This window comes from Sphaeramia orbicularis, chromosome 20, assembly GCF_902148855.1.
Source record: "Sphaeramia orbicularis chromosome 20, fSphaOr1.1, whole genome shotgun sequence".
Lineage (NCBI taxonomy): Eukaryota > Metazoa > Chordata > Actinopteri > Kurtiformes > Apogonidae > Sphaeramia > Sphaeramia orbicularis.
The window spans coordinates 3,958,861-3,985,496 of record NC_043976.1 but is presented as its reverse complement, the minus strand read 5'-3'; the positions used below and the strand labels follow the sequence as shown (position 1 = coordinate 3,985,496).

At 38.9% G+C, this 26,636-nt stretch overlaps 1 protein-coding gene across 2 annotated transcripts in view; it reads left to right on the top strand.

Annotated features, from left to right (window-relative positions):
* kcnh2b (potassium voltage-gated channel, subfamily H (eag-related), member 2b) overlaps nt 1-26,378 on the top strand; it is a 463,037-nt gene extending 436,659 nt beyond the window's left edge. For both annotated transcript variants that reach the window (XM_030122825.1, XM_030122826.1), the window contains 9 exons: nt 6,059-6,311; nt 7,527-7,720; nt 7,836-7,938; nt 8,154-8,305; nt 10,983-11,127; nt 11,219-11,408; nt 15,958-16,063; nt 16,189-16,290; nt 19,425-26,378. In XM_030122825.1, the coding sequence (XP_029978685.1) occupies nt 6,059-6,311; nt 7,527-7,720; nt 7,836-7,938; nt 8,154-8,305; nt 10,983-11,127; nt 11,219-11,408; nt 15,958-16,063; nt 16,189-16,290; nt 19,425-19,838 (1,659 nt within the window). In that variant the 3' untranslated portion in view covers nt 19,839-26,378. The remainder of the gene's footprint in view (nt 1-6,058; nt 6,312-7,526; nt 7,721-7,835; nt 7,939-8,153; nt 8,306-10,982; nt 11,128-11,218; nt 11,409-15,957; nt 16,064-16,188; nt 16,291-19,424) is intronic.
* Nucleotides 26,379-26,636: the final 258 nt, after the last annotated feature.

Sequence of the window (26,636 nt, the reverse complement as noted above, 5' to 3'; positions counted from 1 at the left end):
ATGTTATTATGTTTTCACATGTTTTCTCCATCTGCCCATGAACTTAATATCTTTGGAAGACCTTGGTGGGATTTTCTTAGAAATTTGTGTACTTGATGTTCACTTGGACTCAAGCAGACACTCATTAAAATCTGGACTCAAATGCCCAAATGTCAAAACATTCTCAAAAACCTGAGTAACTTTACAATTTAAAATGAATTATCATAAAATTTCATACAAATTTGTAATAGGAAAAAAGCATGTTGTGACAAAATTTTATATCCAGAGGGTACAGAAGGTTATGCATAATGTTCTGCACAAACATTTTCCTGGCTGTTATTCACTGAGTAAACTTGTGTGAGTTCAGCCTCATCATTTTCACTCCCAGGATGACAACCAGGACAGAATCCCCCCTGTTGTTGTACCATGACAAAGCTCTTTATCAGTCTAGTCTTCTATATGTTTCTGTAAAAAAAACATTAAGAGAGCATGTTTCTCAGTGGAAACATGATTCAATATAAAAAATAAATAAATAAATAAAAACTACACTTAAAGGTTCAATATCTAAAATTTGTGGGTTCATGTGTGTTTTACGTTTGTGTCAGTGTTGGAACACAAGCACAACACAAATTTCATTTGTTGACACTAACTAACTTCATTTCTCAGCCAACGACTGTTTGCCTACATCCACAATAAAAATCTATACCAGGAGTGGGCAATTAATTTTCTTATGGAGCCACATGAGAAACTTTGACAGTTGTTAAGGGCCAGACCAATCCACCTGCAGCTCTGCTAAATATGTCTGTATAAAAACAGTAAATGAAACACTACTATGACACAATGAAAATGTAGAGCACAGAATACAACTATTTAATGAATATTCACAAAAGCATTTTTCGAAAATGCTCAAAACTAGCTTCACATTAACTTTATATGAGAAACAATAAATGCATCCAGCTTTGTTTGTTTGCATATCTTAGTTCTTTTTCTTAACCTCTGAGTTCAATGAAGAAATACCACATCTTGTTAAAAACTCTGCAAACTGATTTTGGCGTTAGCTGACATCTTCATGGGCTAAAACTGACCAACAAACCAATCAGTGCCTAAACCTTATGCTAGGTATGGAAAGTACATTCATTTAGCAGATCCTTCAAAATAAAAGCAGTGCTCTTGTATTGGTTGCATCTATTACAATGATATATATTTGCATTGACTGGTAATTTGCCGATGACCTCTTGTAGGCCAGTCAGGATCAGCTATTGGCCCGCATGGGGCCCGTGGGCCTTACATTGCCCAGGTCTGGTCTATACACTGATTCCTGTGTAAAGGATTCGGTTTATTGTTTCCTCAAAAATCCTTGTCTTGAGTGTGTTGAGGTCTTCTATGTACTTCTTTGCTCCTCTACCCCTGGGAACAGTGGGCTACATGAGCTTATGTTAACTCAGAAATGGAGTCTACATCCCCAACAGCCTCAACCAGCCTCAACACAAACTTCACACAGATTTTACACATTGAAACTTAAATTCCTTTAAAGTCTGAGAGTAAACTGTAATTTGGTTAGTGGAGACAAACAACAACGACACACTAATTCTACTCATGTATCATGTGTAGAATTTAAGCAGTTTATCACTGCTTTACATGTGTTTTTCATATTCTCAATCCCAAAGTAATGTTTATTATTAACATTTACAGTTTCAATTTTATTTGAGATATTTATTTGAGAATAACAGTGTACATAAGCAACAAATAAATGCAGCCATTTCATTAAACATATATATGATAAAAACACCCAGACATGTCCCTTAAATAAAATTAAATATAGCATAGTCTTGTTGTTTTCAAGGTGAAAGCAGATCTTTGCTCATGAGTGAAGCCTTGCAGCGGCACAAAATAAACCTGTTTGGGGAAAAAATCCCAGCACAAATACAATACTCCATCAGTGAAATCCTTTCTCATTTATGTAATAAGTGAACCACTGAAGTGGAGAGGAGACAAATTTGATGAGCATCCATGGGAACATGTTTTCCAATGTCTGCCTCCTACTCTTCTCTTATCGTGTTGCTTTCTTAAAGGCACAATGAAGTGCAGTGCAGCAGTGAGCAGACTAGAGAATATTTACAGTAATTACCATAATGATAGTGTGGAGTAGACTATTTTGTAATGTCTGTCTCTGCAACTGATTCAATCAGCAGCTGATGATAAAGAGAGTAATGATGCTGCTCTGATGAGGAGCAGAAACATGAGAGGCTGTTGATGACAACAAGAGCAAAGAAAAAGATCATGAAAAAAAGAAATGGTTGATTTAATTTGTGAAACAGAAGCATCTTCACTCTTAGTTCTTTGTAGCTGACCTCTGACCTTTATGTCAGCTTAGTTACACTTTAACAGAAGTTCTGCTATTACAGTTTTCTGTTATTGGCTGTTGTTACATAGTAATAGTCCATACCTGGATTTAACTGACCAAGTAGTTCAGATTAATATGTTTCATCTGTACCATGTTCTGTAATCCTAACTGATATAGCGAGTACTTTGTCATTTTTTTTTAACCAGCCATCAGATTGATAGACATCATAAAGACTGGACAGTGTTTCAGTGGAAAAAGGTCATGTGGTCTGTGTGATCTCCAGAGTTACTATGTATTAACACATGAAGTAGAAAAACAGTCGTTATATGAAAGAATGCAAATAGTGCATGCTATATTTATAATTAGTGGAAACAGAACTCAATTCTGTACATCCTCAGCTCTGTGCTACAGAGCTCCATTGTTCTAGAAAACCCCTTAAGAGTTATCAGACATCCTTTATTTTCACTTGCAGGAAATACAGAACACCAAAAGTCTAATAAATGAACAAATATAGATCTTTGAGTTACTACAGTGTCCAACAGTTGTTGGAAACAAGTTCACCATTTGGAAAATGTATCTGTAAATCATGTTTAATATTTATGAAGTAGTACATTAGGGAATGAGGCACAAAGTGTGATGCAAATGCAAGAGATACAGATCTATTTCAAGTCACAATTTGGGACAGACAATAAACAATAGAAATCAAGTCTTGTGCAGTATTACTCAGGCCATTGGAGGCAGACCAGGTTTAATTCAGATCAGTGATTGAACACTTATAGGCTTGTGTGGGTTGCAGTAGATGTTATTGGATATTTGGGTCAAAGTATATGAAATTATTTAATATTAGAGTATGACATTATGTGGAGTGGACATGGTTAGGGTTTTGTGCATTTCATTTGGGCTTCAGAGTAAAGGAGTAACATAAACTATAGAATTATTAAAAGTCACATAGACTTTACCTTTCTGTAAAGTGCTCAAGCTCTGTTCACTAAACAAGACTATGACTATATATCATGACAGCAAAGACCTACAATAACCATTGTGCTTTGAAAGTCAGTGGTTCAGCATCTGGTAAATGCACTATTAAACTGGAGCCACAAGTGCACCTGATCCAGCTGGTCTATAAAATGTGACTTCAGCTCATGTGGGGTGTTTCCTGGCGGTAATGGGAGCTTATTTATCTTATACCGAGAAGAGAATTTGCTCTCACCTATTATGTAAGATTTCTTCATCATAGGTAATAAATACATAATGCATTATTTAAATTTATATGTTAAATATATGCATAAACAAACAATTTTACAACTATTTTTAAATCTATAAATAGACTAAATCTAAATATCATTGCTGGTATATTATTTTCTCAATGCTAATTGATAACAAAGCAGAGATTTTAATGGATTTATCAATAAATAGCTTCAGCTTCATAGATTAATATACAATGGGTTAAATGACACAAAGCAGAAGATAAGTAAAAACTCTGGAAATTAACTGTTATTGTAATTGAAAATTCAATTCTGAATTAATAATTTTAATCAGTTCTACAGGTGGACCAGATGTTTAAAGTATCTCTGTGTTCCTTTTCCATGCTCATGCTTTTTCTGATATTTACTCATTCACTTAAGATTCCTTTTCATAGAATTCGATTTGCACATAAGTTATTGCACCTTAAAATATATTAATTAATTAATGTTTCCATTCAGTGATTTAGTCTTTGGATGTATGAATGAAAACAATACATTGTAAAATTCTGGTGTCCTGATGGAGACCCTTTGTCTCTGTCCCTCACCATGTGTTTGGTTTAATGTCAAGTAGTTAGCCTCTCAACACTGAGATGAGAACTGAAAAGAGATGTATTCATAATCCTTTCAATTCAGCAACAAATGTCCTTGAAATTGTAGTGAATTGTATTTTCTTTAATTTGATTAATCCCATTTCAACAAAGTTTTGTGTCAGAGTTAACATTCAAATTTTCTTGTTGTTGTCTTGTTGATTTACGGATAACTGGCATGGGTGCAGATATATACAATATGTACATGTAACGATAATATACATGTTATATAGATTAGATTAGATTAGATTTGATTCGATTTGATTCGATTTGATTCGGTTCGATTCGATAGAACTTTGTTGATCCTTTGGGTTAGAACCCTTGGGAAAGTCGGGTTCCAGTAGCAGCACAACACCAAATGTATATGTGTAAAAAAAAAAATTTACAGGAGAAAAGGAAAGAAAATAATAACCATAAAAACAGTAGTGAAAAACAGGCAACTGCACATTAGAAAGTACTAGTAGAAATAATAAAAAATAAAGTAGTTGTAATAATAATGAATAATAATAAACAAGTAATTATGTTGTACTATTACAATATGCTATACAAACTATATAAGTAATAATAGTGATGGCAGTCATAATAATTATATATAAGTAATAAGTAATATAAGTACATAAGTAATAGTAGTAGTAATGATAATAATAATAATAATAATAATAATAATAATAATAATAATAATAATAATAATAATAATGATAATAAGAGGACATGCTGTTATGCTTATCTATGAATTATGTAAGTCAGTCCCTACATAGAATTGACACAAGTTAACTAAAAGTAAAAGAAGCTTTGTCTACTGTCATTTTCCTGACAGTAAGAATATGTGTGTGTGTGTGTGTGTGTGTGTGTGTGTGTGTGTGGTGTGTGTGTGTGTGTGTGGGTGGGTGTGTGTGTGTGTGTGTGTGTGTGTGTGTGTGTGTGTGTGTGTGTGTGTGTGTGTGTGTGTGTGGGTGGGTGGGGTGGGTGGGGGAGCGGTGCAACACAACACCGTGGTAACCAATATAAGAAGAAAAAAAATACAAGAAAAGAGACTAGAGACAACAGAAACAGACATGAGCTGATGGAGAGATGAAGAGGGAGCCCAGTGAAGGCTGAAATGTAAAAGGCTGCTTCAAATGGATGAAAGGGAGAGAAATGAGGAGGGAGAAACACAGTGTGGGTGTTTTCAGGCACAGTTTCTGTTCTGTGCACTCAGAGAGTTACAAGAGAAGCCCATACTGCTGCTGCTTAAAAGAGCTGTGGGTTTCTATGCTCACAGTCAACTCATTAAAATTGCACCGATTCTTCATATTAATTACACTCTATGGACCTGCTGACTGTGTTCCGCAAAGCCCTCTGAAATAGTTTGAAATTATTTTGCACCAAATTGCTAAAAGAAAAAATCAATACTTCCACCCTTTTAAAGCGTGGAGGATCTCAAACTGCTGATGCTTGTCTCCTACTTAGAGGTGAAACCCATAAAAAGTTAAATTGAAACCTTAACTGCTCCTCGTATTCTTATCCCTTGTGATGAATGTATAGGCAATTAGTTTGGTCATGTTCATTTGGGGAATGGTATACCAACAGTAAAAGACTAATGCCGCGTAAGTGTTCATCGATAGGGATGGAGCCAATAAAGACAGTAAAGGCTCCATTTTTTATGATTCCTTTGAAAGCTTCCATAATCTGTGACATTTACTTGACATTAGCTTTATGTTCTAGACTTTATGTGTCAGTCAACTACTGCTAATAGTCCTTATCAATACTGACGTAACCTATCTCTATCAATTCACCCACTCTACGCCTCCCATCTTTTAACTATGTGCCTCTTTATCCTGTCTTCTCTTCCTCACCTATTCTTCCATCTGTTTTCCCCACTCTTTTACCCCTCTGTCCCCCTCCCCTCACTTCGATCTCTGCAGGTGCTGAAAGGTTTCCCAGAGTGTCTGCAGGCAGATATCTGCCTCCATCTGAACCGGACTCTGCTGCAGAACTGTAAAGCTTTTAAAGGCTCGACCAAGGGCTGCCTCAGGGCATTGGCCATGAAGTTTAAGACCACCCACGCACCACCAGGGGACACACTGGTCCACGCCGGGGACGTCCTCACTGCCCTTTACTTCATATCTAGGGGTTCCATAGAGATACTGAGAGGAGATGTAGTGGTAGCAATCCTAGGTAAACAACAACTCATTACTTGTCTGAGCTCATAGTCACTCAGGATGACATCAGCAGGGCAGCAGTGGTGTCTTTTAAGTTTTTAGTCTCTTGTAAGTTTCGGCTTTGGATACTCTGGATGCTTTATGGACAAAACAAGCTGCCTCTCAACAAACATAACTTTCAGTATGATTAGCTAGTGGTGCCATCTACTGGTTATTAGAAACATAAATAGTAGTAAGGACCATCAGATCAACTCACTGACAATATAATATTTTGTGCACACTGACATGTGCACAAAATATTACAGTTGTTGCCCTTGTTCCCAAAGACTACAAATCAACTAATATTACTTTTCACATGAACCTGTACATACCCTCATCAAAAATGTGTTTTTCCAAACTTTTCCACTACTTCACACAACCTTTATTCCAGCACCTTCTTGAAAAAAAACGGTAATCTTCAAATCAGAATGTGCTTAATTTCAAACCTTCCTCATATACTCTTTCATAATGCTTAAACCTATGTGTTTCTGCCTCTGAGCAAACATGACGATTTTTCTACTGAGTATGCATCTTTACTGGAGTGGATCTTTGTCTCTTCTCCAGCTGAATGTAGACACAAGCTGTGTGTCACAACCTCCAACTGAGATCCATATTTGGAATGTACTGAATGTGGATGTCCAGAGAATCCTCGTTAAGGTGGAATAATATCAGCTGCAAGAGGATGCCCCATTCAGAAAAATGCACTAATTAGGAATATCCAAACAAAATATGCAGTTTTGACTCTTGTATAGATCAGAATATCACGTATTCAGTGAAAACTATTTTATTATTATTATTATTAGTAGTAGTAGTAGTAGTAGTAGTAGTAGTAGTAGTAATAATAATAATCCTACTTTTCAGTGTGCACTCTTCATTTTCTGAAATAGACCTGGGGTATGATCTAGATGATCTAGGAATATTTATAGTGGATACTCCTGTATATTATATAGATCGCATGTAAAGCAAAACTAAATGTACCAAAAGTTTGTGCCGTTTGTTAAATTTGAAGTCATTAATGTTTCTGATATAATTTTTAGGTTATAAAGCATAAGCCAACCCATATGTACTGTATGTTATCAAGTCTCATGTCTGATCTATGAAACTAATTGTTCTGTGGAGGATGCTTGTAAAAATCTGGAATATTTTCAGTTCCTGTATTGAACAGACCTTGTTTTTTGTTCATTTCTCACAGGAAAAAATGACATCTTTGGTGAGCCAATCAACCTCTACGCACGATCAGGTAAATCCAACGCTGATGTGAGGGCTCTAACCTACTGTGACCTTCACAAAATCTTAAGAGAAGATGTTTTGGAGGTGCTGGACATGTATCCAGAGTTTGCAGACAACTTCTGGAACAACCTGGAAATAACCTTCAACCTCCGAGATGTAGGTTTCCAACTTCAGCTTCAGTGGGTGTACACCCAGAATACTATGTCTGTACTATGACACAAAGTTAAGTATTCTGTCCAAGTTTTGAAGCATTTGTCCTTTCCTGTTTTAGACTAACATGATCCCAGGCTCTCCTAGTAGTGATGAGTCCAAGTGTGGGGGTTTCAACAAATTACGCAGACGCAAGTTATCGTTCCGAAGACGTACAGAAAAAGGTAACCCATTTCCAGCCCTCATCTTTTACTTCGGCCCAGTTCTTATGGTCTCATAAATACAGATACTGCCTGATTTTTATTCAAGTATAATCTAAGTGACTTTAATTTAGTAATAAAATGTCCATTCTTAAAACTATGCTTTTATGTGATACTCTTAATCCGGCTGGACTAACTCATTCCCCTTTGTAAATCTTCTCCTGTCCACATTTGTACAGATGATGCTGATGCTGGGGAGATTAAAAAATCCCATAAAACGGTCCGACGAAGACACAGGGAAGCAGCCAACAACCAAAAACAAGAGGAAACACCTAAGAGGCAGTGGGAGGCTCATCGCAGCTCAGTGTCTTCTCATTCCAGTGGCGATGAGGTATCATTTTTCATCATGACTACTCAATCTGTCCTTTTTTTCTTCACAATAAACATTAGCTTGGTGCTTTGACTGGCTGACTGTAGTCTATAAAAGAATTTGACATCACCCATTGTTTTGTGGAAACTGTTTTGAAGCCTTGTGATTCAGATGTTTCCATCTTGAGAGTGAGCAGGGGAAGAGCAATAATTGAAACTTGCCAAAGTAATATTACCACTGACTTACTCATTAATGCACAACATGACATTAGATAATCTTGCTTCTGCTATGCTAACAGATTGGGTATTCTAGTTTAGTAGGGATAAACTTCATGAAATATTTGCTTCCTAAAATCCTTTGACAGTCTCATTAGTGGAACTTCTTAACCATCTCTACAGGTGAGCTGTCTGTCAGGAAAAAAAATCTGTTAATATACATTATATTGCCAAAAGTATTGTCTCCCCCATCCAAATAATCAGATGCAGGTGTTCCAATCACTTCCATGGCCACAGGTGTAGAAAATCAAGCACCTAGGCATGCAGACTGCTTTTACAAACATTTGTGACAGAATGGGTCGCTCTCAGGAGCTCAGTGAATTCCTGCGTGGAACCACCTGTGCAACTAATCCAGTGATGAAATTTCCTGGCTCCTAAATATTCCACAGTCAGCTGTCAGCTGGATTATAAGAAAGTGGAAGTGTTTGGGAACGACGGCGACTCAGCCACAAAGTGGTAGGCCACGTAAACTGATGGAGCAGGGTCAGCGGATGCTGAGGCGCATAGTGTGAAGAGGTCGCCAACTTTCTGCAGAGTCAATCGCTACAGACCTCCAAACTTCATGTGGCCTTCAGATTAGCTCCAGAACAGTGTGCAGAGAGCTTCATGGAATGGGTTTCCGTGGCCGAGCAGCTGCATCCAAGCCATACATCACCAAGTGCAATGCAAAGTGCCGGATGCAGTGGTGTAAAGCACGCCGCCACTGGACTAGACTGCTCTAGAGCAGTGGAGGCGCCTTCTCTGGAGTGACCAATCGTGCTTCTCCATCTGGAAATCTGACGGACGGGTCTGGGTTTGGCGGTCGCCAGGAGAACGATACTTGCGGGACCACATTGTGCCAAGTGTAAAGTTTGGTGGAGGAGGGAATATGGTGTGGGGTTGTTTTTTAGGAGCTGGGCTTGGCCCCTTAGTTCCAGTGAAAGGAACTGGGAATGCTTCAGGAGACCAAGACATTTTGGACAATTCCACGCTCCCAACTTTGTGGGAACAGTTTGGAGCCGGCCCCTTCCTCTTCCAACATGACTGTGCACCAGTGCACAAAGCAAGGTCCATTTGGACATGGAGGACAGAGTCTGGTGTGGATGAACTGGACTGGCCTGCACACAGTCCTGACCTCAACCCCATAGAACACCTTTGGATGAATTAGAGCGCAGACTGAGAGCCAGGCCTTCTGTCCAACATCAGTGTGGGACCTCACAAATGCGCTTCTGGAAGAATGGTCCAAAATTCCCATGAACACACTCCTAAACCTTGTGGACAGCCTTCCCAGAAGAGTTGAAGCTGTTATAGCTGCAAAGGGTGGACTCATGTCAGATTGAACCCCATAGACTAGGGATGGGATGGACCTGAAATTCATGTGTGAGTCAAGGCAGGTGAGCAAATACTTTTGGCAATATAGTGTAAGTTTGAGCTGTCAGGTACACCTAGTGGCCACCTGTGACAGCACCCACCCACCTGTCTCTCCAAGCAGCCACAGTCACATAGGTTTATATCATATGTCATATTTACTCATGATTGTGTGCTCTTATATACTGTTGCGGTGGGAGGCAGTTGTTTGCTGATGTTAGCTAACTCCGGGTGTAAACCTTCATTCATGTTGAAATTTTCCATAACAATCTTCATTGGTACCTCTCCTCTGCTCCTCTAAAGCAACAAAAATGTGCAACCCTGCAGCTACACTTGACTTATTAGTCAAGTCCAGATATGAAACATCTAATTATTTGTATCTTTAAACTGTAAGACAATTTAAATAGAGGAGTCATATAAACATTTACCCTCAGTTTTTATTAGGTCACTGGCCAATAGGCCATGAGCTATTGTGATGGCGCTGTGTCCGTCACCATCTTCGTCTTTGCCTTTGTCTTTGTCAGTAGTTTCTTCAAACATCTTCTCTAGCAAAACTACCTGTTGTTTTCATTTAGAAAATTTTATGTAGCTTCCTTGGGACAATGTCTTGACTTTACTTATAACAGGCCATGGAAATGATTACAGATATCAATATAGTTACTCTTGAGCACTGCTAGGAAGTCATATATGGACTTTGATTTAATGAGTTGAGTTCTCCTCCAGTGAAAGTACCACCCACTTCTATTGGGAGATTGATCTCCTGCATCAAGACCACAGGACTCTAACATCGCTTAAGAACCTGACAACCTCGCAAATTCAACTTGTTACTGATTCTTGATAGAACATGAGCTACAGGGCAGTAGTCCTATTTGAATGAATTTGTTCTAGAGACCAAACCCATTTTTGTACCTGGCTGTAAATAGGTGGTGGTCTGTATGGATTTTTGGTATTCAGTGCTCTCCCAGAAGCCTCCATTTGAACTTCTGTCATTCTTGTTAACCAGTTTTCATGCTAACTTCCTTTCAACTGCAGAGTTGAAAATGGATTTTATTGACTCGAATCCGCTCCTCTCACAGGGAGAGGAGTCAGTTGTGACCAGCCTAGCTCCTCCACCTGCAATGCTGGAGAATCCACATGCTCAGGCCAAGCCCATGAATTTCAAAGAGAACACTGAGGGTGATGGAAACCCTAAGACAGGGAACACCTGCAATGCCCTATCAGGTAAACTAGATTCCAACACATCAGTAACCACTCGCCGTTGGACAAAGTAAAAACCCAGCCTCTCTTCCCAACCTGTACTGCCTTCACACAGGAGCGTTCTCAGGGGTGTCCAACATTTTTAGTTTCTGGGGGGAGAGTCGGGGAGGTGGTCAGTACCAGGAGGTTCCCAGTTGCAGCCTAGTGTCCCCTCCTCCTCTCAACACTCCACTGCACAGCCTGAGCCGTCAGCAACGTAACCAGCTGGACACACGCCTGGACCTGCTGCAGAAACAGCTCAACAGGTATGTCCCACTGGACCTCTGACCAGGTGTCTGCTGTGGCTGTTGCTGCTGTTTTAGGTACAACCTATGATGTATCCAGAGGCTGCTCATCTTCTAGTCAGAGGACACTGACTTGTGAATTTTTCCATGTGTCTAAAACATTGACAATATATTTTGTTTGGCAAGTATTTCTATTTTTCCTGTGTGTTCCTCACCTTGAATTTGATTATCATTGATGGATGACTCATGGACAAGAGTGACTCATCACCAATTCATTTTTTTAAAGATTCAGGCATGCATACAAATTATTGGAATCACTATCAAAGTGTGGCAGCACAAATCATGAGCTTTAATGGTATTATTTATAATATTTATATGATAAAATGCTGAAAAATTTGCTTAAAATAATCATCCACCTTGTAAGAAATAATGTCTCTGACATTATGTCAAAATGTCAGCATATTGTATTACAGCTTTTTGTATGCTAACCAACCAGTCCTGCTTTGTCCCCTCTTACTAAACTACTTGAAACGGTGCAGTGAGTATGTGTAACATCCAGTCAATCATCAGTCCAATATGATATCCATTATGGTGTTTTTGCAGGGCTGTAATGAGTTAGGGTTACGGTTAAGGTTAGGGTCAAACAAAAAATAGGTGCACAGTATTAAAAAGCTAACAGCTTTTGCTTGTAAATTCAGTATTTAGTGTGATCTCCGTTCACATATTTCTACATGTTTCCTGCATATTTTATGAAAAAAAGACGCATATCAATTACAACTCTGCAAAAACAACAAAGCTAAAGGCTGTCTGTGACTTTTGCACAGTACCTTATTTTCTGGTACTGCTAGCACTTTAATATTCTAATTTCAATTAGCACATCACTTTACACATTATATCTTGATGAAGCGTTACAAAAATACACATGGAGGCATTTACTTTTTTCAGGATACGACATGCCAGTTGTAACTTATAATATATATTTTTTAATCATAATCTTCCAAACTGCACCTTTATATCAGTGATCAGAAAAATCTGACTCTTGATACCAAATGTGATACAACAAAACAGTCAAAGATTAAACTCTTGAAAATGACAGCAGTACCTTCGTGTCACCTGTTTTCTTACTCTTGTTATTCACATTTTACTGCTCAGATTAATGATAAATAAAAGCTAGATTAAGTGATTATTAAGCATTGTTTCTGATCATCTTTTCAGAAATGGACATTAAAGGTCAGATATTGGCCAGAAATGGCAGATATAGAATTTATAAAGGATGTAATATGCCTTCTCGGTTTTGTAATACATAACACATTTTTCCTGTTGATATTTCCTATCAGAACTTTAGCAGCTACTTTTCATCTGTTTCTCTTTTAGTAAATAATTAAAGGGTGAATCATGTTCTTTTTAAATGCACTATCTGTCCTCACTAGCAACAAAAAAGTGTAAACCTGAACTCCCCTGAAAGCAAAGAGATCATTCACATACAGCGTCAGCTATTTAAGAAAAGACAGTGTAAAGGTCCAAGCGAACAAGTTGAATGTCTTTGAGTCTTGACAGCCTCAGATCATTTCTTTCACATGGCTGCGTCTCTCTTCACAGTAGTGGAACAAAGATGTTTTTCCATCCCTGTAGCCTTTTGCTGGACCAGGCTCCTTTGTCAGGTCTCGTTGAGATCACAGGCCGTGTATCTTCGTGCTGGTTGTAGCTATGAGGCCGGCTGTTCTCCCTGCTGAATGCTTGAATTTTAACGCATGATTGCCTGGGTACTTCTGCAGAACAGGATGTGTCAGCAGGCTGTAGGTGTGCATAGGGAAGTTGAACGGGGACTCACTGTGTATGTAAAGGAGTGAATGTTTCCCCAAAGTGCTCAAAATATCTGCACATATGGTGAATTCTCTGTTGTAAGTAAGTTTAACAGAGCATAAGACACAGTATCAGCAGAATGAGTCCTAATTAGCTGTATGTGAGAGTTGCAGATAGGACCCAGCAGGCCTCATGTGAAATTAAACTTGGTGTGTTTTGAAGTGTGCATGCAGCCTGATGCTCATAACAAACATTTATCTATTTCCATTGACTGAGACTCTGCTTTAGTAATAACATAAATAAACTTAAGTTGACTCCTGTGGGAAACATGAATTTTTATGGCAGTATAACAAAACAATAACAGAATGGGAATAGAAATGTAAGATAAGCAAAACTAAGTTTAACAAAAATAATTTAAATCTAAAGTTTATAGTAGAAATGGAGCAGCAGTATTTGTGCATTAAGTGTATTATGACTGCACAGACTGCCTCATAATCAGGACTTGCCGCTGACGTCACTGGTCATGTGATTGTTGTTTACGCCGCCATATTGGTAGGCACGCTAATCTGGATCCAGAAAATCAGAACTGTTGCTTTATATGGTGTTTTTCTTTGGACTCGTGTTTGCGTGTTTTGTTATTTGTGAGTACATCTGCTTGTGATAAAGGCACCATAGATGAGTTTCAGTGTTGACTAACAACAGTGATGCGCATGCAACTCGGAGGCAAAAACACAAGTACCAGCTACCAGCTGGCTCACATCAGCCACGTACACCTCCAGGCTCTCACCCGGAACTCATGAACAAGCCGATACGTTAGCTCTAAAATGATCCATTAACTGTCTCTGTCCAAAAGCCGATCCCATCTTCTCTTTCACGGCTGCATAATTTGCCTTGACCGCATCAGGAAGGCTGTCCCATAGTACAAAAGCAGACTGTCACAGACAGGTGGGGAGTACTCTCACCAGCTCCCCGCTGAACTCACCGGTGTCGCCCTCCGTAGCTCCGACTGCCACTTCCAGCTGCCTCACCCAGCTGAGGAAACTCTGGCTGCCATTGTCGGCAAAGGGAGCAGGCAGATCCACAATCACTCTCTCTCTATAGGGTGATAGTCCAGGGGAAGCCCTCCTGGTAGGTTTAAAGGGGTCTTCATCACCATACCACATGATGACAATTCTTTTTTTCCACGCCGCTAAGCACAACAGGCACGCAGGCTAACTATACTGAGGAACTATGCTAACCACGGTAATAACTATAAACAGCGGTCGGCAGAACAGAACCACCGCTGACACCAATAGAACCGAGCGGTCTTTCTGCCTAACTTATACTTGGTGAAAGCTAAGTTATAAATGGCACACAGGAGTTTTGCAGGTCCATCGTTTAACACGCTACGAACTCAGCGTGACTTCTGCCTCCAAGACTTAATGTATGCATACGTCATATGAAACTCATCTATTGCAACCAACCGCAACACATGTGGTTACCATGATCACACTGCTTAAAGCTTTATGTTATTGTAGATCTACACAGGAGAAAGATAAATATCACCAACAATAGGCAATTGTACGATCCAAGGAAAGCTTGCCTACCAATATGGCGTCGTAAACAGAAAACCACATGATCATGTAATGTATGTGCAAAAATAGAACAAAAATAGAACTTTGATCATGTTTTTGTAGATGTGTTGACATTTTGCAAAACAACCAACTTTAACAACTTTATTTTATACTCCTGCAGAGTAAAAGATCCAAGTTTTTATTTATTTTTTTGTTCACTTACAGGCAGATGTCACACTTACCACATGCATGTGATTACACATAATGAAGCACTCTGTGTGGGGAAAAAAGAAATAAGCACAGCTTGATATTTAGACTATGATGGAAATAATGTAATACCCATCATAGCATAGTTGTAATTGACCCACTATTCAACAACAACAATAAAAAAAAATGATGTATCAAACATTTCTCTGTAAATACTAAATCTTTTTTTTTTTTCTGTTTTTCCATAAATCACTCTGGTCACAGCCAGCTTATTTGGACTCTCTGTTAAGTGTACTGGTTGTTCTTTTGTAAATGATCACTCTGTTAATTTTACATTTTAGCTTGAATATCTTCCATGTGGCCGCTGTGACGGACAGTTTGTCTGCTGCTTAGACTTTTTAAGCCTCTGTAAAAATGTGATTCTCTTACTGTATGAGACAGGTCTACTGTAGTTGTCGTTGAAAACTAACTGTCAAACAATTTTGTGAATGGTTGTTAATTATTACTTAAAAATACATTGTACCAAGACACAGCTTGGTGTTAATATTTGCCAAGTAGCTAAAAGTATTTGGCAGTGTGAACATAACATTCAGTGTGATGGTCAGTGTTTTCCATAGCATTAATCTGAGTTTGAGGAGATTCGTCCTTCTCTCACCTCTGTTTCAAACAAAAAAGATTGTGACAACTAAAACGTCAAACTCAGAAATGACTGGCAATTATCAGTATATAATGAATAATTTTCTGACTGCTTGTATTCTGTATGCTGTTAAACTCAATTTTTCTGTGCTCTTAGATCTAAGTAAATTATACTATAAATCATCATATAGCTCATTATATAGATAGAACCCTGTCCTATGCAATATTAACAGACTCACTCAGATTACACTATATTGAGAACTACACATTGAAGATAACATGTACAGAAGAAAAGGAATGATCGAATGGATAAGCTCTAAATGTTTTTATTTAGTAATAAACAGATAATCATTCTCATTTACTACCTGTAGGTTGGAGACCCGCATGTCAACAGACATTGGAGCGATCATGCAGCTGCTTCAGAGACAGATGGCTCTGGTTCCTCCTGCCTACAGTGCAGTCTCATCACCACCTCAGGTAAGAACATGTCCACACACAAACTATATGTATGTATGACCTTTGCGGTCACAGGGTTTTGAAGTCTTTCACACATCAGCACATGTTTTCAGAGCAACACTGAGCAGTTCTCCTGTCTCCTGCAGGCTTCCCCTTACCCTGGTCCAGGTCCAGGACCAGGTCTAGGAGAGAGACTGGTTCAGCCTGTTACACCTCTGGAGACAGATACTTTGGCCTCACTATCACAGGTATCACTATTACCTTTTTTTCTAGCAATGGCAATGACCACAGTCAGTTTAACACACACATACACTGCATGGCTGAAATAGAAGTAGCCACCTGGATTTAACTATGCAAATAGGGATGAGCCTCCTGTTGGATAATGACTACATAGGCCATGATCTTTCAGCTGGCAACAGGTTATTTAACCCCAGCTGACGCAATGAGTAGCTTCTCATTTCTTAAACAACCATGTCAAAAGACACATCCTGTGGTCATGGAAAAGATGTTAGTCTGTTTGTGAAGAAGGGTCAAATCAAGAATAAAGGGGAATCATTGTCTTCAAGGAAGAAATGTGATCGAAAAAAAATCCTGATTTTCATCAGCGATCACTTAAACATTTGGTGAAATCAGATCAAAGACAAACAAAAGTGGAACTCAGGGCTATGTTTAATAGTGAAAGTAAGAGCATTTCCACAAGCACAATGCGAAGGGAACTCAAGGGATTGGGACTGAACAGCTGTGAAGCCTTAAGAAAACCACAAATCACTGAGGCTAACCAGAAAAAAAAGGCTTTAATTTGCTAAGGAGCTTAAAGATTGGACTGTGGAGCAATGGAAGAAGGTCATGTGGTCTGATGAGTCCAGATTGACCCTGTTCCAGAGTGATGGGTGCATCAGGGTAAGAAGAGAGGTAGATGACGTGATGCACCCATCATGCCTAGTGCCTACTGTACAAGCCTGTGGGGGCAGTGCTATGATCTGGGGTTGCTGCATGTGGTCAGGTCTAGGTTCAACAACATTATGTGCCCAAAGAATGAGGTCAGCTGACTACCTAAATATACTGAATGACCAGGTTATTCCATTAATGGATTTTCTTCTTCCCTGATGGCTCGGGCATATTCCAAGATGACAATGCCAGGATTCATCAGGCTCAAATTGTGAAAGAGTGGTTCAGGGAACATGAGACATCATTTTCACACATGGATTGGCCACCACAGAGTCCAGACCTTAACCCCATTGAGAATCTTTGGGATGTGCTGGAGAAAACTTTGTGCAGCAGTCAGACTCTCCCATCATCAATACAAGTTTTTGGTGAAAAATTAATTCAACACTGGAGGGAAATAAATCTTGTGACATTGCAGAAGCTTATTGAAGCAATGCCACCGTGAATGTGTGCCATAATCAAAGCTAAAGGCAGTCTAACAAAATATTAGAATGTATGACCTTTTTTTTTTGGTGGAGACTTTTGTTTTGGCAAGGCAGTGTATGTAGACACACCATATCAAGGTTCAAGGTTCAAGGTAACTTTTTATTGATACCCATAGGTAGATTTGTTCTGCAGTCTGGAGAGGGCATCTCAAATGTTATACACAAAAAACATTAAACCCAAGGACGCATACAGGGGACAGATTAAAAACAGCACAGACAAAAGACATGGACAGGTACTCCCAGGAGCTCCCTGATCATGGTTAAGACAGACTAAAAATTATACATACATATATACATATTTATGCTATAAAAGAGTATAAATAATATTTATGGCTATCATTTGATTAATCATTGATGCTGAATTTAATCACCTTGTTTTCTTTGTAAATGCCTAGTGTGTAAGATTCAAAGGGATTTAGAATGATCTGTTTGCAGAGATGAACTATAACATTCATAATTATGATTTCTTTAGTTGAGTGTGTATCATTAGAATGACATGGGGAGTGTGTGGCTTCCATGGAGTCCACTATGTTGCACTGTCATGTTTCTACAATGGTAGAGTTAAGACACATTTCCATTACCCACTATGTTTGACTGTGGACCAGTGGCGATTTCTCATAGACTGCAAGGGAAGCCCGGCTTCCCCTAAAATTATGAAAATTAAATGGTTAAATATGTACGGTTGTGTTGACATTTCATTGACTACAAATGTGTTAGAACACGTTCATCTCACAGACAAGTTCGTTCAGAATCAGCTTTATCACAAACCAAAAGACTCGATGTTGTTCACTTCTCCTCCATTCCCGTTGCGCTGTTTTCTCATTCGATCTCTGCTCAGTGCATTTGTCCGTAGACGCCGGGCGTCTCTGGGCTTCAATGGGACTGAGTGGAACAGTTTTTTTCATTGCCTCAAAACTGGACGGTAATTGGATAAATGCCACGATGTTGTCCCGCCCCCAGACGCCCGGCGTCTCTTGGGGTGAATGGAGCTGTGGGCGGAGCTCGGCCGGGCTGGACGCCAGAATCCCACGTGCTGATTGGATGATCAGTCAAAAAGCTGAATCCCGTTTGATTGACAGCTGTTTTCAGATCTACTCCTTCACTGACACAGTTCAGTTTAATACCACCGCGCATTCTGCTGTGAAATTGAGAGAGAAACCACTACAAAATTACTCGTTCATTTCTTGCACTGTAAATAAAACACACTCATTGGACTTCCTTGTTTCAATTTAACATAATTTCAGCGTTTTCTTGTTTCAGTTCCATAATTTAATCATTTCTTGTTCGAGTTTAATATCATTTTGTAGATAGTTAAATCAATCAAACTGTCGGCTAGGTCAGAGTGAAAGGAGCATCTCTTGTTTAAAAAGGCTGAAGTCTTACACCCACAACACAATGGGCCAAAGTCGTCTAAGCAGCTCAGCTCTGCTGGACATTGAGAGGACACTGGTCCAGTCCCTGGAAAAGACGCCTACTTGGTACGATAAGGTCACTGACCATTTTCTTAAAAAGGAACAGAGGACCGAATTTATATTTAAATAACTTGACAATTTTTTTTTATGTAAGCCGACAATGAGCTTCCCCTGTCTGAAAGACGAGCAGCTGCCACTGCTGTGGACCAGAGTTAATTTCCCCTTAACTGAAAAGCCCAAAACAAACAATACAAACCCTGACTCCAACAAGGACCTGACATGTTTTTTGCTGCCTGGAAGAGGACAGTGGGCTGCTGTGTTCAGTTGGTTACAATCTGCAACTTCACCCCTAGATATCACCAAATACACAATGTGCCCTAACACTAAAGTTGAAATAATGTTTATTTAAATGTAAAATTGAGGAATAAATGCTGTATCAGCATGTGTTTTAAATGCAGATATTATTTTAATAGCATCTTAGGAACACAGATTCTCATGTTTCATTTTGTTCTTCTCTCGTCTCGGTGTCTTTGCCTGCAGATCTTGAGCTCCCAGGACTTTGAAGAGTTTCCAGCCAAGCCTCTGGACTCCCTGCAGCCCCAGGACTGCCCACTGATCAGCACCAGCCAGGGCCACCTCACCCCCTCTGGACTGGACAGCCTGGGGCAGCATCTGGAGCTGGAGATGGGACTGGAAAGTGGTGCCGCCATTGGGGTCATTTCAGGGCCGACAGCTACAGGTTCAGGTTTAGGGCTAGAATTAGGGGGCGGGGTAGCTGTGGGGTCCAGCTTAGGGGCAGGGTTAGACTTCAGTTCGGGGGTGTGTATGGGAGCCGGGGCCGGAGGATCTCCTCTGGATCAGGAAACCCAAAGGAGGCTGTCCCTCCAGGAACCACAGTCACCTCTGGACTCACGGACACCACAGAAACACAGCTCTGACCCAGGGGGGAGCTAAGGCAGAGGGGAAGGGGGGAGGAGAGTGGAAGGGAGGGATAAAATGAAGAGAGGGAGATGTTTTATGCTGCAGCCCCCTCTGTTTCCGCGACTCCTTGTGGCCCTTTCGACATCAGGAGGCACCTACTGTATCTACACCTGCACCCTTTAGGGCACCCTGTTATCTTCACTGCTCAGATTTAACCTCAAGTAACAAACCCAATCCTCTGAAAGAGGAAAACCAGACGAGGTGGGGTAAAGGAAAAAGGTTCTCTCTCTTCCCCCATCTCCGTAGGAGCCGTTTGAACTCCACAATCTTTAACCAAAACCGCAAACCAAGCAGAGAGGAGCTCTGCAAATTACTGTATGAAGACAGTCCAGGTCAAGCCAGACCTATGTGGTCAGGAGTTCTCAGAAGGTGACACCCCTTCAAACACACACAGAATACAACTGCTGTCTTGTAGAAGAATCCCTTTACTGCTGTATCCAGTGTTTGGATGACTGATAAGATTAAGCAAAGACAACAACGGACAGAATAACGATGAAACAAGTAGCCATTTATGTCTTGCACTGAAATCCTATTGATATACTATTGATTATTCTATTCTCTATCTCCGTGGCGCTTCCGACAAACTCAAACTGGTTGGTGAAGTGTAGTGTTAGCTGGCCTAACAGGAAAACCTGCTGTCCCCTTCTATCATTGGTTCCTTCCCCATGAAGTCCTGCCCCAAGAGGTGGAGCTAATATACCACCACCCCCCTCTCTCTTCCCAAGAGCACACTGGATTGGCTGGTTTGCACCTCAGGGGTGGGAACTGGAGGGTTAAAAGCCATGAATTTTTGTCAACGAACATATCAGCTGCCCTATTATCATTAACATTGTACAGACTTTCTGGTGAGTGAAGACTACACGGCATGCTTAGGCAGTGTCACTGACAGGTAAACTGGCAAACTTCACCAAAAACACAGCAAAAGGAATATTTAAGCAAGCAGGAAATCCCAGCTTTTCAATTTTGGAGCTACACATATGACCTTTAAGAGATGAAGTGATGAAGTGATACTTGCCTGCTTTGTTTTTTCTAGAAAATAATCAAAGCACGTATTAAAGAAAAAAAGAAAAAAAGATTAAGTTCCTCTAGTTTATCTTAGTTAAATTTGCTACCTCAGATTTCATTGCTCCTTACTTTTTTCACCTGCGCAAGCAACCTGAATGCTTTCACCATGTACATATGACTTTGTCACGTATTGTGAAAATATACAAGTTTGCCAGTTTACAACGACCAGCCGAATGCACCATTATTCTATCCACAGTACAATATGCAAACACTGGCAAGAAGAAGTGAGTGTGCTTAGATCTTTATTATTAATTCTGTGTGTGATAGGTTCAGGTCCAAAGTTTTTCTCTGTGTGTTTATCCTCATCTCTGTCTTTGAGTCTGCAGAACATGTGTTGTATGTTTGCTTCCACACAATGTGGAGGGTCACTGGATTCACACGGTCACCACTAAACTGATCCAGATGGCTCTATAAGGAGGCAGGTGACAAAAGACACACACCCTTTAAAATGTAGGAGCTAAATGTTCCAGCTTTAATGAGAAAGAAAGATGTAGAATCACCACATTAGCTGAAACTGAATCTGTTACCTCCTGTCCTATGAACACAATAATAATGAAGTGTAAAATACTTGTCAATGTTGACCCAAAGGAAATCCTCATTACTATATTATAACTACAGAAATACATAAAGTATCTTTAGAAAGTTTGAAGTTGTACCAAACAATTAGTGTTCTGACTTTGCGGTTATTTTTTTAGTAATTGAATTTAGTGTGAATTTTTTTCTTCCTGGAATGTTCAAGTTTTATTCAGTTTGTCAAGTTCATAAAATATGACAGAAACAGCCATTAAATCTGAAAGCAAACATTCTGAGCAAACTGTTACCCAGACTTCAAGAAAGTAACAGATCACATGGTCAGTAAATCCTCTCACTAATGTGTAATGGTGTATTAGAACTGAAAAAAAAAAAATAAAAAAATAATAATAATAATAAGTCTAGACAGATGGGTAATATTTGAAGGAAAACTCAGAATTTACAAATTTCACATTGTGACTATTCAGATACATGGAGGCAGTGTGGTTCAGTTTAGGAAAAGATCACAGTTTAAGTTAAAACGGACCCTTGGGTCCATCAGGTTTATGACTTGCATGATTTGCATTTGTGAATTTTTTCTTGTAAATGCACATCTTTAACCTTCGGGAATATTCATTTCATTTCCGTAAATATATGACTTAGTAATCTCAGAAAATAGTTGAGTTTCTCACTTGTAAATTTGCTATATAATCTCAAATTATATTAGTTTTTGCTCAGATTTACAGTTTTGACCTCAAAAAATATTCAAGTTTCACTCTTGTAAATTTACAATGGTAATCTCAGAGTATGTCTACAATTTTTGTGTTAAATGTGTGACTTTATGATCTCAGATTCCAGTTTTTCTCTTGCATATTTCTTAATCTAATCTCTGAGAATATTTAAATCATTCTCCCAGAAGTTTACAATTTAAATCTCAGAGAATTTCTAAATATGTGATTGCAAATATATGACTTTTTAGGCCCAGAAAACATACAAGGTTTTCTCTTGTAAAGTTACAACTTTAATCTCACACTATATTTATGTTATTGTCTCATAATTGTATAACTTAATCCTCAGAGATTACTTAAATTTTCTGTCATTAATTTACTACGTTAATCTCAGAAATTATGTCTTTTTCAATTAAGTACACTGTAGTGTTTTTGTCTTTGAAATTTATGATTATATATTGTAAATTCTTTTTTTCTCAAAATATTACCCATATTACCCACTGTTGTATTTTTCCTGAACCTTACCTGGCCCTAATACACCGTCACACCATCATAAACTGTAGGAAAAGGAAAATGAATAATGTTACTTGAGCTTTTCCCAAGGATCGGTGAAAAGACACTGCTGCAGGTGAACATGAACACGAAATGGTTATGCTCAGACAGTCTGCAATTCCTTTGGACAGGTGAAGCTTTAAGACAATAATTCCCTGAGCTGGTGCAGTGATTCCTTTATTGAATGGTTAAAACATGGACCATTTCACCCAAACCAATTTTTTTAGATTTTGAGTTGTCAAGATGAAGGACAATTGAACCTATGACATCTTCAAATTGTCTTCCCTCATCCATAATTCTTGGTGTCTGTGAAAACAGACCGTTTCCTGCCACAGAGTGACGGAGTCGAAGCAAATGAAGGAGAGTCCAAATCCAAGTGCAATAGTCCTTCAAAGACTTGTAGCAGCTTAACCACATCTGTTCATTCTCAGCACTTTATTCTCTAATAGTCTCTAATAGTTTGATACGACTCAGGAATGTGTCACTGATGTCATAGAGTTCATTTTTCCCCGTCTCATAACTCAAAAACAACTACAGTAAAATAAAACCAGAAAGCTGACAATATTTGTAGAGTGAACCTTACTTTTGGTGAAATTCCCCTTTAATGCAGACTTGTGAAGATTGTATTTTGCTGCTTGCTGGTCTAAGCTATTTAATTTATTTATTTGGTTTGTAGCAATATAATATTTTTGTCTGTGAATATGATTTTTCTCTTTGTCTTGTGTTTTTGAACACTGAATGATTTGTTTCCCTCATGTTCTATATTTTTTATTTATGCTGATGCATTGATACACACTATGTATAGGTTTATTTTGATGAATAATAGACAGAAATCGGTCAGTTCCCAGATCCATGAATAGAGCACACACTGGTCTATTGTGGTCAGTTTTGGGGGTTGTGTCGCTGTGTGTCCCTATTCAGCTTTTGCACTTTAGTATCAAACCAAAGCAATGACCACTGTAACAAATATCACTGGTGACATTAGAAGCTCACACCTAATTCAACTCAATTAATACGTTGAGAAAGGAATGTTTAGTGTGACTTAATGAGAAGTTCAGCTGGAGTATCTGTGATTTTAGAGTTTAACCAGGGATATTTTTACAGCAACATGGAAAAAAGTGGTTTTTAAACCTGCAGGGTTTTTGCAAAAGTGGAGATGGTGTGCACACTGAAAAAAAGAATTCTAGCTACTTTCAGCTGAGTGGCATGACATATCTAATACCTAACAAAAACCTGAACCTGATTTCAGCTTTTGACCCCAAACTGAACCACTGATCTACATTAGAAAACCTTATTTCATAAAGCCTTTGCCTGACATTTGTATCTGCAGCTCTAAATATCAGGTGGTTGGTCTTTAATTACTGTTTTCACCTAATGTTTCATTTATTTAATGATTCTGTTGCTATTGTAATGATTTACAATTACTTTTAGTTAGAGAATTTTAGAGAATTTTTTACTTTTATTTAGAGAATTTATGTATTTTGCAATTTTCTGTTTTCAGCGTTTCCACTCAGGGGTTTTTATAAACAAATTAATAATGCAACTAAAACCAGGTGGATGGAAGCACACTTATTATGTCCAATTACAGATAGTGCCACAGCTGTTTCTGTTCTGTAGCTGGAATCCCTTTTTCAGTGTTGCATTAAGTGGTAAATGAGTGCATCGTGGATGTCCACAGCTGACCAAATCTACTGAGTCCTTCTTACTATTGATCCCTCCTGCTTAACCTTTTGTTTGGTTCATTTTGTGATCACATTCTTCGCTATCATCAGTTACCTTTTTCCTGAGCACCTGCAACTCCTCAAAGCAAGGAGTTTTCCATAACAGCTTACTGCTTGACAACAAGTGACTCCAAACATTCAACTATCCAGTGAACACAAAGTGAGTGTTGGCGGTGCAGTGCTGTCTGAAATGGTGACCTCTGGATTGGTGAATATCAGATGTGGGCTCTCGGCGCTGTCTTGTGTACTTGTAGCGAGTGTTTTGTTAGTGTCCAACAAGTCACCTAGTGGCCTGAACTGTATAGTTATATTCAGAACTATGACCTCAAATCTAGAATGTGGTTACTGTTGACTCTGATTTGACCATGTATGTGTCGGTAGACCTTAGTGGAATATTCACTGCTAGAGTACATTTATGTAATGCATACTGCATATTATACCAGTAAAGGGTACACTTTGACTATAAAAAACAAGTGGATTTGCATCCATGGGGGGTTCTGGGTAAGGAGTGGGTGTGTTTGTGGGCACAGGGGTTTGAGTGTTTTACCCCCTTTGCATTTGAACACACACAACGATAAACTCAGCTGCACGCTTACAGTCTCACACACACACAGACACACAGCTCCCATAATGGCTCTTCCATACTGCTGAGCTTTTTTCAGCTCTGTACAAGTTTCTATGAGTTCTGACAGACTCGGGTCCTGTATTTGTAGATATTTTGAGCACTTGGGGAGGGGGGGTTTGGTACCGTTTACACAACACTGGAACTGCTCTGTCACTCCTTGCCTGTACATACCAACTTCTACAACTTGTAAAGGAATCAAACTCTTTGGCACTCGTATAGCCAGCACTATGCAGAAACTGAAAATTTTCTTTCGCATGCTTTGAAATGCAGAATACTATAGAGGAAAATATACTAAATAAATAAAGTCTGCTCTAATTTCTTATGAAAATAATCACCTTATTGAAAAAAAAGTTGATGAAGCTGTCCATGGTGAAAATGGATATGCGGAGGTGGATGATTACAATGAGGATGATGAAACTAAAGACTTTTAAAATTGTGCACATTTTTACTTGCATGCTGCACCGAAAATCATCCAGCAATGAGACGGTTTCACGTGCAAAGCAGCTGATTTTTGCTGTATGCTTGCAAACTGTGTGTAGAGTGAAACACTGAATTCTTCCAGGTTATGGGAGAGTCCTATTTATATATACATTATATATATATATAATATATACATACTACTTCCAGCTCATGGAAGAGAGGGATACTGAATAGCTGCAAATATAGTGATTCTAGATGATACAATATTCTATTGTATATTTGTATCTTTGGTTGCTGTAACAACAGCTGTAACGAAATGGTGCATGTGTGGCAGTCCTTGGCAAAACTGTTAACTGTTTCCCAAAGGAAGTGTTTGATTTATTTCTCTGAGCTTTGGCATGGGAAGTTAAATCAAGTGCATCAGAAATGTTACAAATTCTGTGTCTCCCAGCTTGGACAAGCTACACTGATCATTACTGTTATCAACAACACATCTGAGTGTAGTTTTAGTTTTAGACCACATCTTACTTCTTTTTCAGGGTGAGCTGTTAATGTCTGCTGATAAGAGCATATATTTGATCAATTTTGTTGAAAATTGCTAAGTTGTGTAGAAAAAAAACTCAACAAAACTTTTGAAAATGGTTAATGATGTTTATTCTGTGGCCATCCCAACATGGAGGAACATCAGAATTTGTAATATTTACTCAGAATACTGGGCTTGCCAGTGGAGTGCTTCTGGAGACTCATTATACTATATTCATATCAGACACTGAGGACGGTCGTAGGAGGAAAAGGGGAAGTTCCTGGTTCTGATTGTGTGATAGCATTATCAATGGTTGGACTTTATAAAATTTCAAAATACTTCTTTCAATAAACCTCTTTGAAAGTAAAAGCATGACTGGACTGATTCTTGAGGAGCAAATATTTTGCTCAATGAACCTGCTGTTTCTGGTGTGGCCAGTGGTAGAGTGTAACTCTACATTTACTTTTCATTTCTACACTTTACTACAGTTTTCCTTAAATATTTTGATTTTCTATGCTTCTTCACCACATATCAGAGGAAAATACTACTCTATTCATCTGACACCATTAGCTTCTTTTAAAATCCAGTTTATCATCTTCAAAAGTTTGTGATAAACTGAAAGACTGA